General features: G+C 38.6%; 1 protein-coding gene across 1 annotated transcript in view; it reads left to right on the forward strand.

Moving 5' to 3' along the window:
- Window positions 1–15,583, forward strand: part of DCC (DCC netrin 1 receptor) — a 603,848-nt gene that overhangs the window by 499,846 nt on the left and 88,419 nt on the right. Inside the window, exons 18-20 of the mRNA XM_087819312.1 lie at window positions 1,554–1,692; window positions 6,006–6,113; window positions 15,335–15,529. Coding sequence (XP_087675438.1) covers window positions 1,554–1,692; window positions 6,006–6,113; window positions 15,335–15,529 — 442 coding nt within the window. The remainder of the gene's footprint in view (window positions 1–1,553; window positions 1,693–6,005; window positions 6,114–15,334; window positions 15,530–15,583) is intronic.

The following is a 15,583-nucleotide window of genomic DNA, read 5'->3' on the forward strand; positions in this document are numbered from 1 at the left end:
TAAGAAAACTCAGCAAATTCGTGGTATTTATAGAATGCAAGTGTGTCCTTCTAGACCACAAACAAGGACAGTATTGCTTAGTGGCCTCCCAGATGCCACTGGTGTCTAAGATGCTCAAAGAGACTAGTTTTATGATATGTGATCCTTCCTTCCTAGCTAAACATTTCTCATGGTCACATCTCTCCCCTTATTCCCATCTCTAAGACTTATAGGCATTCGTGATAATAGTGAAGAAGGGCAAGATTGGAAGTAATATATATCAGCATGTCAGACACAGCTGCCCACTTTGTGTCTTAGTTGACGGGATTCCATCTTTCTGAGTCTACACACTTATTTAGGGCACACATTGTTATAGCTGTTTTTAAGAAGAGCTTCTGAGAGATGTTTATGAGGTCATTGCTTTAATAGGATAGCCAGTCACATCACCAAAATGTTATTTGTACAGTTAAATATTTATTTGTTTTTGTAATGAAATGTAAGATTTTCACAGCTATAATCTAAGGAGGATTCATAGTAGAGTAAAAAATACATACCACATAGGTATGACATAGGTGGGGAAAGAGAGCTTTCCTTGGTTTTCTAGGCATAGATATGTAACAAATATAATAAATATAAAAGTCAAAGTAAATATTTAACTTTGGAAGGAGATAAAGATCTAAATACCAAACATAAATTGATATTTATAAGAGATATAAATAAGTTTTAAATTTGCCTGATCATATGGGAAATATGAATTACCCTGAAAGATTGCCCTGTTTTTTACTTCATTACCATTTGATCTTTTGAGTAAGCAATAAAGATAATTTACTTTCTACTAAAATATCTTTAACCTGTTGTTTAAAAGACCAAAAAACAAACAAAAAACAGATTGAGAACACAAATAATATTAACACTAATGTAATGCTTTTATATTTATCCAATTTGTTGTTCTTCCTGGTCAGTTGCTTTAGTGACCAACTTAAATGTGTCTTTCCTGTGAAGTATGCACAAAAAAGAAAACCACATGGCACAACGTTGCTTCTGTCCATTTTCTTTATAATAGCCAGACAGGTTCTTAAACCACTAAAAATGTGTACCATAAAGCTTCTTTGCAAAAATCATAAGCAGAACTCTAAAAATCAATTTATTACCAGTGGAAAAATTAGTGTTGTTATCATGATGATCTTTGTAAAATGCATAGCATTAAAAACTAAAAATTTTTTATTATTGTAAATATCTTGAAGTTAAAATCAGTGCAGATAACCTTAAAGATGAAATTGACAGACAGAAGGAAACAGGCTTGGTCTTGTGGCCATGGTTATTGCCTCACTTGGGAAGACGCGTCAGCTAGCTGCTCCTTGAAACAGCAAACCGCCTGCTTTGGTGGATCACCTCCTGGATGTCCAGTCAGCTGCTGTAAACCAGTTGACAGGAAGGATGTGAAGTCAGTGCTGCGTCCTAGCTCTCTAGACTCTTTTCCTATTGCCTTATTTGATGGTCTTTTTACATGTCTTGCTTTACCAAGTTGATAGAGTTCATTTCCTTTTCTCTTTGCTTCTTTCCCACTTGTATAGTCAGAAGACACAACATCCCTGAGTTACACAGCAACAGGCCTCAAACCGAACACAATGTACGAGTTCTCGGTCATGGTAACAAAAAACAGAAGGTCAAGCACGTGGAGCATGACTGCACATGCCACCACCTACGAAGCAGGTACGTGGAGAGAGGCCGGCTTCAAAGTTTCCCCTTCCGATATGTCGTTACGGTGTTTCCGAGGTTCTGTGGAATTTGCAGCGTAGTGCATTTTGATGTCGAAATTATACCATATCTTATGTAAAAGATCTTAAATTTTATAGTTCATAGCACTTTTATAACTAATATTATCCTCCCCGTTATAGGAGAGAAGAAAATTAATTCCTAATGGATTAAGTAATCTGGCGTTAATTGGGCATTAACTCAGGGGATCTAAATAGAGATCTTCTTTTTAATGCATTTACATAAAGGCAGACATTTGTGCATTGAACTCTCTCTGTCCAAAGCATTTGTGTCATTGATCAGCAGTCATGGTAGGTATTTACTTTTTTGGAAAGACATTAGGTATAAAATATAATATTGCACTATAACTGTAGTCTCATGGATGCTTATCCTAAATAACCTCCGCCAGATGTGGGAAGCAGTTTCCCGGTGGTCATGTTCACTCTTTGGAAATAAGAGAACACAATGGAAAACCTTTGTGCAATTTGAGGTAGTTCAAATCTAGGGTAAAAACAATTTACTGTAAATTTTACCAGTCACTTTTACTGTGGATCATAAAGGTTGAGTTTATAACCTTAACAGACATGCAATGTACTTGGCATTCATAATTCACAGGGAGCCAATATCTGAAAATATAGGGTTAACATGCTTTTTCTTAAATGCTCACCTGAGGATATGTCTTTATTGATTTTTTTATTTTATTTTATTTTTTTTAGAGAGAGGGGAAGGGAGGGAAAGAGAGAGAAAGAGAAACATTGATTGTGAGAGAGAAACATCGATTGGTTACCTCCTGAATGTTCCCTAACCGGGGATCAAACCTGGAACCTAGGTATGTGCCCTAACTGGGAATCAAGCCAGCACCCTTTTGGTGCATGAGATGATGCTCCAGCCAACTGAGCCACACTGGCCAGGGCTTAACGTGCTTTTTGACTGATTTTGTGATATTATATCATACCATTTTTTTTTTAAATATAAGAATAAAACTTTTCTCTGGGGAAGTTGATTTTCTATTTCTGCTAGAATTTGCCCATGGCATTGCAGTTCTAATTTTTATCTTTACTGTGTTGACTCAGAGAGTTCACTGTATTTTCACATTTTCGTGGATACTTTTTCTATAAGAAGTTTTGCAGTTTGTCTGATTTAGTTTCAGCCCCTCTTCTACTTGACATGTTTACGTGTATTAACTCTTTCTCTGAGAATTCTGCCCTGAATGCTAATGTCCACATCTTCTGAAAACTAAGACAAGCTGAATGAGTTATGTGCTATATCGGGATGGTAAAGGCTCCGCTCTTTCTTTTTACTTAAAATGAGATGAAGGAGTGGAATATAAACCACTAAGACAGTTAGTCTTCCCCGAGTCAAAGAGAAGTACTAATTTCCTCTGAAAGCAAGCAACCTCACTCAGTTTTCCCTTTCATAAACATGAAATGCCCCCCAGCATCTGACTCGATAAATGTACCCTGTTGATTTCTCATCAACTGCCTAACCTTGTAGGGACACCATGGGTGAGACCCGTTGCTGGCAAAAAGATATTAACTTTTAGAAATGTGGTGAGCGGGAAGGGTGACTGTCAAAACAGATAATGATCGGCACAAAGGTGTAAATAACGTGTGGATGCGATCTCTGGGTCACATGAGAAGCAAGAAGTAATTCACACGTGTCTGCAGGTTTTATAACTGTGAGAAGGAAATGAAGTGAAAGAGGAGACTTCAGGGTTTGCTAGGCTGCGTTGGTAGGCGCTTGTGCCGAAATTGCTCAAGATAAAGACAAGGGCGGGAGGCAGATTCTTGAAATAAAACATTGCATTTTGCCCAGGTGGCAAATACTTAATTAGCTTCTAGTTAGCTTAAATAAAATAAAAATAACTGCAAGGACACCTGAAATGATGGGTCTTGGGAAGGGACAGAAACCAGGGGTACCCCCAGTCTTTAGAGAGGAAGAATTATTGGACTGTCATTCACGGTGTTGCCGTCACAGTGGTTTGACTCTCTGTTTTTCTTCCTTTTATTAACATTCTGTTTCCCAGAAGAGAGGACCCCATGGCTAAGGAAAGAGTGGGGTGAAGGCCATGACATTCACATGACACAGAGGAGAGCTTGTTACCAAAGAAAAGAGCTGAATGCTTCTCTAAATGAAGGAGGAAGGGATTGGATATTGGACAGTCCAAATAACAAGTGTCCAGTACAATTTCCATGGCTGGAAATCTTCTAAATCTTGAATGTTACCTTCCATTCATGCACTTAAATTCAAGCATGGGAAAAAATGAGAACCAGACAAACCACAGGGCAGTACTTGTCCAGTCAACTGACATATTAATTATGAGTTTCCCATCTTGTTCATTTGTAATCATCAATATCTTTGAGAGAATTATAATCTAATAGAGAAGAAAAATATTTATTTTATTCCTGAAGTAACATGAGAAATATAATCACAGAATTTTGGGCAAGTTCATCCAAGTATAAGTTCCTCCTAGAGAAATAAGGGGAGGTTTAGCAAAGAAGTAATGTTTAAGCTAAGGCCTGGGTGGATCCTCAGGTACCCATCCCAGGGCCTTCCAAAGGAAGGGAACAGCATGTACAAAAATACACAAGCAAGTATCAGAAAGATGTCATCAAGAGACACTTACAAATGGTTCAGAGTGACTGGAACTCATGGGACGAGAAGGGGAAGTGAGGCTGTAAAAGAAAGTAACGTTTGCCCTAGCTGGTTTTGCTCAGTGGTTAGAGTGTTGGCCCTTGGACTGAATGGTCCCAGGTTTGATTCCAGCCAAAGGCACATACCTTGGTTGCAGGCTCATTCCCCAGCCTTGGTCAGGGCACATGTGGGAGGTGAGCAATCCATGTGTCTCTCTCTCCCATCGATGTTTCTCTCCCTCCCTCCCTCCCTTCTCCTCTCTCTGAAAAGCAATGGAAAAAATATCCTCAGTGAGAATTAAAAAAAAAAAAAAAAAGTATGGTTTACATCCTGCAGGGCCTGGTGTTTATCATTTATTATTATTTATTTACATTTACTCCAAAGAGGATGGGTAGTCAATGAAGAATTTCTAAAAGACCACCTCAGGCAGAACCCATGAGATTGGAGAGGAACAGAACAGAGCTGTTCTGCTTGGCTCAGTAGGATAACTGAAGTGGTTAGGAGCACATTCTTTTCCAAATATTAGGAAATAGTGTGCATTTCATATGATATTTCTAAACATTTGAGCCATTGATCCCAATACCAGAATCTCTATGTGCCAACATTCACAGCTTTCCAGGTGTGTCCTTTCAGGGTTGTGGTCTCTACTGGTTGGTCGTCACCAGGGTAGGGGATCCTTGATCAGTGCATCTGGTCCTAATGTCACCCATGAAGTCACTTTGTCTGATTTCGCTGCTTTTCTGGGCCTGGAGCTGAAACACAATTGAGGCCTACGTGTTATCTCTAGGTTGACCGAACTCTGTCTCTGTGGTCAACAGACCCGAGACTTTGTTCCTAAGATTAATTAACGCTGGTCAGAACCTCAGCGTCCTGAGGCTTAATGATTAAGGGAGTGGATGTGCAAGGGAAAAGGGGGCAGATGAGGTCAGTTTGAATGAAAAGGAAATAGAGGAGAAAAAGTCATATTAAAGAAATGAAGCTTCTGTGTATTTACATCAGCCTAAAATAAGTCCTATACCAAAAAGGCATATTTTGGGGTGACAAATTCTGCTCTAAGAAAGACAAGGTTCCCTACCATCTAATTTCATACCATAAATTCCTCACCTGCTCTATTTTCAAAGATTTCTTTGCCTTCTTGTTAGGAGATAACTGGTCTGTTACCAAAGCAAGATGTTTTGACCTGCTTTTAATGTATTATTTTCTTAGGCAAGGGGCTTTAAGGAAGTATAGAATTAGGTGACGTTTCATTTCTAACCCTACAGTCACAACAGAATTCTGTCTCTTGGAGACATGTAGCCGTCAGCCTCACAAAGTGTGTGCCCATGTGTTTGTTCTTTACGTCCTCGCCTTTTTCGTGCAGTGCTCACTTGAAAACACCAGCTATACTTTCTCCCTCCGTGTCCACACTTACTCTCACTCCTTGGGAAGTCATTTCACTTCCATGAGGAAGCGTTAACTTCTGTATTTTTGTTTGTTTGCTTATTTAACTCATGTACTTGAGAGGAATTGTAAATGGTAAAATAAGCGTGATAAACTGCACAATAGATTCTGAGTGTCAACACCGCGATGAGAAGTCCCATAAATGTCTGTATTCTTTCACATCCAATGACAAGGCCTTGTCTCTGTTCCCCTCGCAGCCCCGACCTCTGCTCCCAAGGATCTGACAGTCATTACTCGAGAAGGGAAGCCTCGCGGTGTCATTGTGAGCTGGCAGCCTCCCTTGGAAGCCAATGGGAAAATTACTGGTAAGCGTCTCAGCTTTATTTTGAGTGTGGCTCTGCTTGGCGTGTGATCGCTTACCTCGGGGGCGCTGCCCACGCCTTTTGGGTATCAGTTTTCTGTCCCGGCATCTCAGCTGATGTCTTGATCCTTTCTGATCCTTGCTTCTTGCCCTCGCTGACAGCGCTGACCTGGGAATTCTAACGGCGCATGCAAAGAGGCCCACATGCACATGTGAGTTGAGTTGCTTCCTGAAAGACGTGTATTTCGATTAGTATAGGCCTTTTGTTCTTTATTCTGTGCAGCGTGAGGACAGCCTTCTAATGGAATGCCCCTGAGCATGAGTGACTAAAAAGAAGCTGGTTGTTTGGCAGTGATAAAACACAAAAGACACCTAAAGAGCATGTGTTTTTGTGCGGCACATAGGAGGAAGCAGGTGTGTCTGAGCATGTCTTCAGTTTCTCACTTAGCTTTTAGCTTCTTACTTAAATCCTAAGGTTCAGAAAACACTTAATATTGACTGACAGAAGTGGAACTTAATGAGTATTTCACAGTGACAGATTTTATTTTGCCAAATATTGCTGATAACATCAATGCCTAATTAAAGCATCCATTAGAAGACTATAATGTTAATTTAGTATGAAAAATATAATGGAGTTCTATCAGGGATTTTGCATTTAAATGATCACTTTAGTCTTTTAATAGATGTCTCCATAGCATATAATTATTATGAAAAATATTGTATAACTAAAAATGCACACATTATAGTCTAATTAACTTGAACCATTGGGTTAGGCACATGTAAGAGTCACTCCTTTTTTTTTTTCTTTTTTGCATACAAGACGTGGATAACACTATTATAGATTAGCAAAGTAATTCAGTCATTCTGTGATGCAAAGACAGCATGGAAATTATAGTTCAGATGACAGTCTTACTTTATGTGAGTTACTTTCTGAATTTTACAAAATGGAAAGGTAATGTGAAAATCCCAAATGTGATGCAAATATAAGTTGAAGACTTGTTTTCTCTAGGAAATTGCTCTTAGTGCAATAGCTAACAGAATTTTCATTTGAGCTGACAAATATGGAAAAAGAAGAGGAACGTAAAATATTCCCCAAATCTTATATGCTCAGTTGTCACACTGCCAGACTTTTTAAAACAGAGGCTGGTTCATTCTAATTTTCTTCTTATTTTCTCCTCAGTGTTATGATCTCTTTTCATTGGTTCCATTTCAGTACTTTCATAGATTTTGATTGGTTTACATGATGACTATTTTGTTACTTTACAAACTTATTTACAAACATATGGTAAATCAACAGATAATAAGTTTAAGAAAAAAAACCAGAATAGAACTTTTCTGTTCTAAATCAAAACAAGTTCTTGTGGGGAAAAAATATTTTTTTTAAAGAATAAAATAAGTCATGTACTACCCAATTCTCCACTCTTATTTAAATAAATCTCATCAAAGAGGCAATGGAAACAATACAATGTGTTTTCAACTCTGAAAGGAAGCTTTATTTCGCCTTACAAGAGAAAAAAATGGAAAAAATCCAAATTAATCTAAGCAAAAAGTTAGGGTGCCAAAATCACAGTGTATATATATAAGAGGCCTTGTCGTCATATTTTATGTAGAGTTATATAATAGCTTCCAAAACTAAAACTCATTCTCTAGCGATGGTGTGGCAAAAGTATGTGAGGCAGTAAGTACCTTTTACCTTGGAAAGCCTAGCTCACTTATGAAGACCAAGCTGCGATTTTCAAGTTGAGATATTTTGACTCAACTCAATGGAGAGCAAATACTAAAAGCCCTTATGACAACTTCCATTCCATACATGTTTTGATTCTTTCAATCAAATTACTTTGAGAAATTAGAACGATAAAATATTCAGAATACGCCACTGGGCAGAAGGCCCAGGTTTGCTACCCTCGGTTTCTCATGAAAGTGCAAAGGAAACGCGAGCCCTTTCCCGCGTCAGGGCAGGTGTGGGCCACCGGGAGGGATGAGCGCCCTTCCTGCGTCTGTTTCCTTGTTTCCCCAAGTCCTTGCAGCTACACGGCCGTAGTGCAGGGTGGTTAAGAATTGGGAAGCCGAGCTTCTGAGGGAGATGCCCAGGCAAGTTATTTAACCTCCCAGAGTCTCACTTTCTCATCTATAAAATAAGGGCAGGAATAGAACCTTGTTTGTAGAATCGTTGTAATAAAATGCCGAGAAAAGTCCCTGATGCCCAGTAAGTACTGAGACAAATGAGCTATTATTATTCCAATTTGAAATCCACTCTAGGAAGAGGCTTTACTAATGGGCTTTGCGTGGAACCCAGATCATCAACTTGTAAATATTTATGCTTCAAAAAGATTAAACAAAATAAAAGAAGATGAAGGAGAAGACCCAGGTAATTTCGGTGGTTAAATCCCTTGGTCATAAACTGGCAGCTTAAGAATCTGGACTGACACTTGCAGAAGAAAGTGGTTCAAAGTGAATTAAGCATTTATTATACGCTTGGCATTCTGCTAAGCCCTTTGCTGTGATGTGTTCATGTATTCCAGTTATCCCATTTTGAAATGAAGAGATAGAGGCCCTCCCCGAGGTAAATGACTTCCCTCATGTCAAGTAAACACATAGAAGCAGAGCTAGTAGGTGTTCAGAGAAAAGGCCATGTTTACAAAGCAGCCCCCCCAAAACCTCAAGAGCAAGAGACCAAAGAATTGAGGCGGACAAGTCCAGCTTGTCCGTTAATGAGTTGAATGGGGAATTGACTTGCGTGCAGAAACCGGGTGCTGGGGGGCTGCAGCGTGGCCAGATTTCCTCGTCTTCCACCCGCCGGACCACCCTTTGTTTAGAGACGATCCTACATGTTGGAGAGGAATGTGTGGGTGGTCGGGGGGAGCCAAGAGGTCCCACACCAGGAGGCCCTGGCACCAGGGTGAGCCAAGGGAAAGGTAAAATCAAAGGCGTCTTGCCCCACAGGAAGGATTAATGAAAATTTCATGATTAGCCAGACATATCTGTACTCATTCCAGAGTTCACCAAAGGGAATAGGAGGGGGGTCAGAGGTCAGGCTGGGTTCATTTATTCAGAAGTTAAGTTGGTTATTAGCATCAAGATAGAGTCAGCTCTGTCCACACAGTAGGATTTAAAACTCAGGTTAATACTCGTAACGATTACACTATGTTGTGCTCCAACTGATTAGTATTCTATTGGTCCAAATCAGTGATTTTTCAGTTGATTTATGATTTAATTTATCTGAAGAGGGTTTGAGGGTATTTTTTTCCAAGTGATTTTAATACAGCTGGTTGTGAAACATTGATCTAAATACACGCAGCACCCAACATTAGTTAAGATCAGAGATCAACGTAGATACAGGGAAGAGTTAGGTTTTCAGAGATTGTTTTCTTATTATTGGTATCTAAAGTTAAAGGTTATACTCGATGTTTCTGTGTCATTTGATGCTCTACTCCAGTACCTGTTCCTTCAAATTCTCTTCTCTCTTTACTTTTGTAAAATCACCTAACGATTTTTCCTCCCATTTCTAGGCTATAGCTCAGTCTTGTGAGCAGATATTTCTTCCACCTGTTCCTTAAGTGTTGCTTCCAGAATGTAGATCTTTTTATTCTCTTTGTTACTTTCTCTGCAAAAGTGTCTATATAATAGGCAGGGCTTCAGTGAACACAAATTTATGTCTCTTAAATCTGTATCTCAGTCCAAGGATTTATATATATATATATAGACAGATATATCTATCTATCTAGATATATATATAAAATCTCATATTGTGTATTTCCATTTGCCTGTCTTATAGGTACCTCATTCTGTTCCCCAACCCCTCTCTCTCCCCTTCTTCCTCTCTCTCTCCTCTCTTTCTCCCACCATATCCAGCTAAATAATACACCATTATATTCAGTAATAGGTTTGAGACTATCCAGGAAAGTGGGCCCAACTGGGCACTCACACTGAAATCATATTTGCCTGCGTATTTTACTGCCATCATTTCCAAAGCCTCTGCAGGTCACCTGGTTGCATAAGTTGGAAATTTGGTCATCTTGACTCTTCTTGTTTGTCTCCTCACCATGTAATAATGAAAGAAAAGCAAATGCTCATAGGACACGTCTGACAGTTTATGAGAACAGGTTTCAGATTTTGTCCAATGTCTTCTCCCTAGCAACAATATTCTTAACACATAGTAGACAATTAATAAATATTTACTGGGTAGAATAATCATTGAGTTGCTATTAAATATATTGCTTCACTTGAAACCAACAAGTGAGCTCTTCCAAATATGCACCTTCCTTAAGACTTATTAATATTAAGAAAGAGAGAAAGAGGGAGGGAGGGAGGGAGGGAAGGAAGGAAGGAAGGAAGGAAGGAAGGAAGGAAGGAAGGAAGGAAGGAAGGAAGGAAGGAAGGAAGGAAGGAAGGAATGCTGGAGCATTTACTAAGTAGTTACTATGTAGAAGGTAATTTAATAGAAATCCCCACATATTTTAGGTTCTTAAAATGCATTATCTCACAGCAACTTATTCTCAGGTGACAGAATTGAGACATACTTAGATTAGGCAAGTTGTTCAAGTTTACAAAGCTAGTTAGTGTTAGAGTTGTGACTTGAGGTCAGGTATCCCTGAGTTCATTGCCTATTATTTTTTACCAAAAAGAAGGAAGAAATGGGCCCTTCCTTCCTTATGTATCTATTTATATACACAGTTATTAGTGTCATTTTTTTTCAGATTTTATTTTTTTAATTTATCTTTATTGTTGAAAGTATTGCAGCTGTCCCCCTTTTTTCACCACTGACCCCTCCTTCCCACTCCTGCCCCCTCTTTACTATTGTCTCTGTCCCTGGGTTATGCATATAAGCATATAAGTTCTTTAGTTAATCTCTTCCTGCCCCACTCCCCCTTCCCTCTGAGATTCATCAGCCTGTTTCATGCTTCCATGTCTCTGGACCTCTTTTGTGTGTCAGTTTATTTTGTTCATTAGATTCCACATATAAGTGAGATCATGTAATATTTGTCTTTCTCTGACTGGCTTATTTCACTCAGCATAATACTCTCCAGGTCCCTCCATGCTGTCCCAAAGGGTAACAGATCCTTTCTTACAGCTGCATAGTATTCCAGGGGTAAATGTACCAATTCTTATCCACTCATCTACTGATGGGCACTTGGGCTGTTTCCAGATCTTAGTTATTGTAAATTGTGCTGCAATGAACATAGGGGCACATATATTCTATCAGGCTTCTTAGGATATACTCCTAGAAGTGGGATCACTAGGTCAAATGGCAGCTCCATTTTTGAGGAAACTCCACACTATTTTCCATAGTGGAATCATTTTGTTTAAAGCAAAAATGATATGACTGGGCTGGCCTCCGTGTTGGTAGGGGTCATCTTGGTCTTCCCTGTGCTTCGCAGTCGACCTGAGCCATGGAAGGGGATCAGTAAAGAGTGGCAAGAAGTATGAAAGAGGACCCGAGAGAGGAGAGAGGTGACATTGAACACTTTGACCCTTTGCTTCTGGAATTACAATTACCCATGTGTATAAGTAGAGTCAAAATTACATGTATGATGTTACATTTTATATGTAGTTAGACACATGTTATTCCAATGTGCGGGAGCTTAGGTACTCAATTAGCAATCCCAGGTCTTACAACCTATGACAAGATATAATACTTCATTATATGACCAACTGTGGTGGGTAAGAGACAAAAAATGAAGTCGAAAGAAATAAGAGAAAATTATGAAGAAAAACAGAGACTTGGACACAGAGAAATGAATATAGAGATACAGAAAAGTAGTGAGAAACCAAGGGATTCATGCCCACCTATGTGGTTATATGGAAATCTATAAAGTAAGACTTTAACAATGGATTTAATATTCTTCAAACACACCAAACTCACATATTTAAGTGAAATTGTATGCTTTCTCTAAGGCCGATTTTTAGTTTTGAATTATGTAATGTGTTTTGATTCCCCATCTCAGTTCTCAAATTTCCAAAAAAAAAAAAAAAAAGGGTTCCCCACCAGTAACAGGAAATAGCTCAAATACAATATGAAATGGTCAGAACCTGATGCTTGCATCTTCAACCTTACTTGATTCTAGAATTCCATTCTAAATGCTAAATTTAGTACTTTTTTACATAGAAAAAAAAACACAGTGAAGGCTAATATTTTATTCTTATTTGATAACTGAAGAAAATTAAGAAAAAAATGTAGCTGACTATGATGGAAACACAATTCTCCAAACTTTCAGGTTCATCGTGCACTTAAAACAGCCCATGAAAACTTTAACAATTTCATTAAATGCCATGAATGTAAAACTTATATGCTTCTTGGCTGATGGATTTCATTCAATAAGTGAGTTTCGATACCTATTATGTAAAGACTTTTATTAGTGTGTTTTTTTAAGAATAAAATGTAATATAAGATATGGCTCCTGAACTAAAGAAAAGTTTTTATTCTCTTGAAGAGATAAGACATGCACATAATAAAAGCTAAACAAAACAAAAAAACTGTTATGAATACCAGGTCTTCTGTTCAATAGGTATAATTCTCTGGGGGCAAGAATGGAGACTGCTCTGGCTCAAAGAATATCAGGAGATTTTATTGATGCCGATCATGGGGGCTGAGTTATAAATGAATGGATACTCATGAGTCAGAAACAACTGTTTTATCCCATGATACTTTACAATCCCTTTTGAGTTATAGTCTTCCAATTTTAATATTAACCAGAGAGAGGAGGAGTCCTACAACCTTTGTAAGTTTTGCAGAATTCTTTATCTTGGTCTTTTATCTTCTCCTAAGCTCTCTGCATCTTAAGACATTCATATCTGCAGCATCAACAAGTGCCAAACGTATATACAGATTCCACATATCAACTAAAGCAGTGATTCATGACCTTGCTTAAACACTGATCATCTGGAGTACAGATTACTGGGGTTACATTTAATGTATTGTATTACCTATTACAGTATCACCACAAACTTAGCACCGTAAAACAACACACATTCATTATCTCACCGTTTCTGTTGGCCAGAAATCCCAGCACAGCGTAGCTGAGTACTGTGCTTCAGGGTCTCTTACAAGGCAGCAATCAAGGTTCTGACTAGACAGATGTCTCATCTGAGGCTTGACTAGGGAAATATTTGCTTCCAATTTATGTGGTTGTTGGCAGGATTCAGTTTCTTACTGGCTGTTGATCAGAACCTATCCTCAATTCCTTGCCATATGGCCCTCTCCATCTGGCAGCTTATTTCATCAAAGCCAACACAGGAGAGAGTCTACAGAGTCTACTTGCAAGACAGAAATGATAATCTCTTGTAATGTAATCATGGAAGTGATGCTTCATCACATTTGCTGTGTTCTAATGGTTAAAAGAAAGACTTAGGTCTTCCCACCAAGGTCCTCCCGTCTACTCTCAGACAGAAAGGATTACATAAAAGTGTGACTACGAGGAGCTGGGAGTCACTGGTGGGCTATCAAAGACTCTGTCTGCCACACCTATTAAATCAAAATGCCCTCTCTTGGGACCTATGTTTTATAACTTGTACCCAGTCACCAGGTGTTTCTTATAACTAGGCAGATTTGGGAAACACTAAATTTGGTAAAAGGTGAAAGCTAACGCAAAAGAGAAACAGGTTTTTATCACTGATCTGAATTTAAGAGAAATGGACTTCTGGATCTTGGAGTTGGCAACAGTGCTTAACCCTACAGGATCACAAGGAAGAAAGATCCAGTTCATTGTCTAGAACACATCCCCCAAACCCAAGCATAATTCTGTAAGTTACTATGGCATTAAGTGATGAATGATGAAAAAAATTATATAAATGTTCTTTTACTTTATTGAAGTGTATTGCCAAGTCTACAGAAAAAAAATTCTCACTCAAGGGGAAGGTTTTATATGTTCTATGTACCTTGAACCAGACCTTGGTGGGTGGGAGGATTTGGATGGAGAGAATGATTACGGGGTGGGTGGGAATAAGCATAGTAGGGAGACCTCCCTGTGCTCTTCCTAAAGCGGGGGTTTGTGCTGCTGGGCAGGCCGTCTGCGTGGTCATTTTCGGAGAGGAATGAACCTGAGTCAGAGAACCTCGTGGCATAATCATGGCGAGATCTATGGGTGAGGGTCCCCGGTCCAAACAGGACAAGCAGGACTCAAAAGGAAGGAATCGGTGAATCAGAGAAAGCCCACTGTTTTTACAAATGTGATTTACACAGAATGTATTCCGTGTTTAAGAAGAGAACTTAGGGGCACTTGTGGCCTATCTGATGCAGCCATCAGTGCAGAATTTTGACAGAAATGGAGGCTGGCGCTACACTCCTATAGCAAAGACACCTGTAATGAGCTCTTTGACAGTCATCTGACAGCGTAACACAAAATCATGAATTAATGCTTTGAAATAAAAGCTAGCCTACATATTGGCTAAATATAATGTTAGAATATGAATATTTTATAGGGGTACCTGGGCTTATTTGGGTGCATATTAGACTATCACCACTGAGCACCCTACTAATATTCAGGTAACATCCCCCAACACAGAGGGTAAATGATACCAAATGATCATTAACATTTGAGATAGTAACTAGATAACCTACAATATCCAGAAATACCTTGTCTTTTTTTTTTCCTAGGTGTGATCAACTAAGGGAAATAGTGTTGGATTTTTAGCCTAACAGTAGAGGATATTATCCTAGCCTTTTGGCCCCTAGCTTGGGTCATCCTCAGCTTTACCTTCTGTGAAGAAGGCAACAGTGCCCCTGCCAACCTCACAGAATTCTTACAATAATCACATATGATCATTTATTTTTATAACACTTTAAACACACATGACATTTTATACTTTTCAGTGTATTTTTATTTAAGCATAAGCCAAAATAAGCTTTCCTTATTTTCATTATTGGAATACAGCAAAAATTATGCAGGCTTGTTATCTATGTTTTGCATTTTTTATCACACCTATATATTAGAATAAACCAATAACCAGAATTTATAGGCAGCAGAAACCTCACATTTTTAAATATGATAGATACTTTTATTTCTAATGGCTTCTTCCATTTTCAGATTTTGTACTAAGAAGCAATTATTTATTTAATCCTTGTAATATGAAAAAAATCATTACTTGTCAAACCAAATACTATAGCTTATAGATTGTGGTTATATAATAATCATTGCAAATTACATTTGGGAAACATGGATGTTTGGAAGCAGTAGTATAGCAGGCTGTCCGCACACTAACAAAGTTTGCATTCATTTATTTATGCAGCTTACATCTTGTTTTATACCTTGGACAAGAACATGCCAATTGATGACTGGGTTATGGAAACAATCAGTGGTGATCGGCTTACTCATCAAATTATGGATCTCAACCTCGACACGATGTATTACTTTCGAATTCAAGCACGAAATGTGAAAGGAGTGGGGCCCCTCTCTGATCCCATCCTCTTCAGGACTCTGAAAGGTTTGAACCCTTTTCTCCTATTGCCTCTTTTCCTATGGTATTGTTATAAAATAA

This window comes from Miniopterus natalensis, chromosome 7 (assembly GCF_054644295.1).
Source record: "Miniopterus natalensis isolate mMinNat1 chromosome 7, mMinNat1.hap1, whole genome shotgun sequence".
NCBI classification, from domain to species: domain Eukaryota; kingdom Metazoa; phylum Chordata; class Mammalia; order Chiroptera; family Miniopteridae; genus Miniopterus; species Miniopterus natalensis.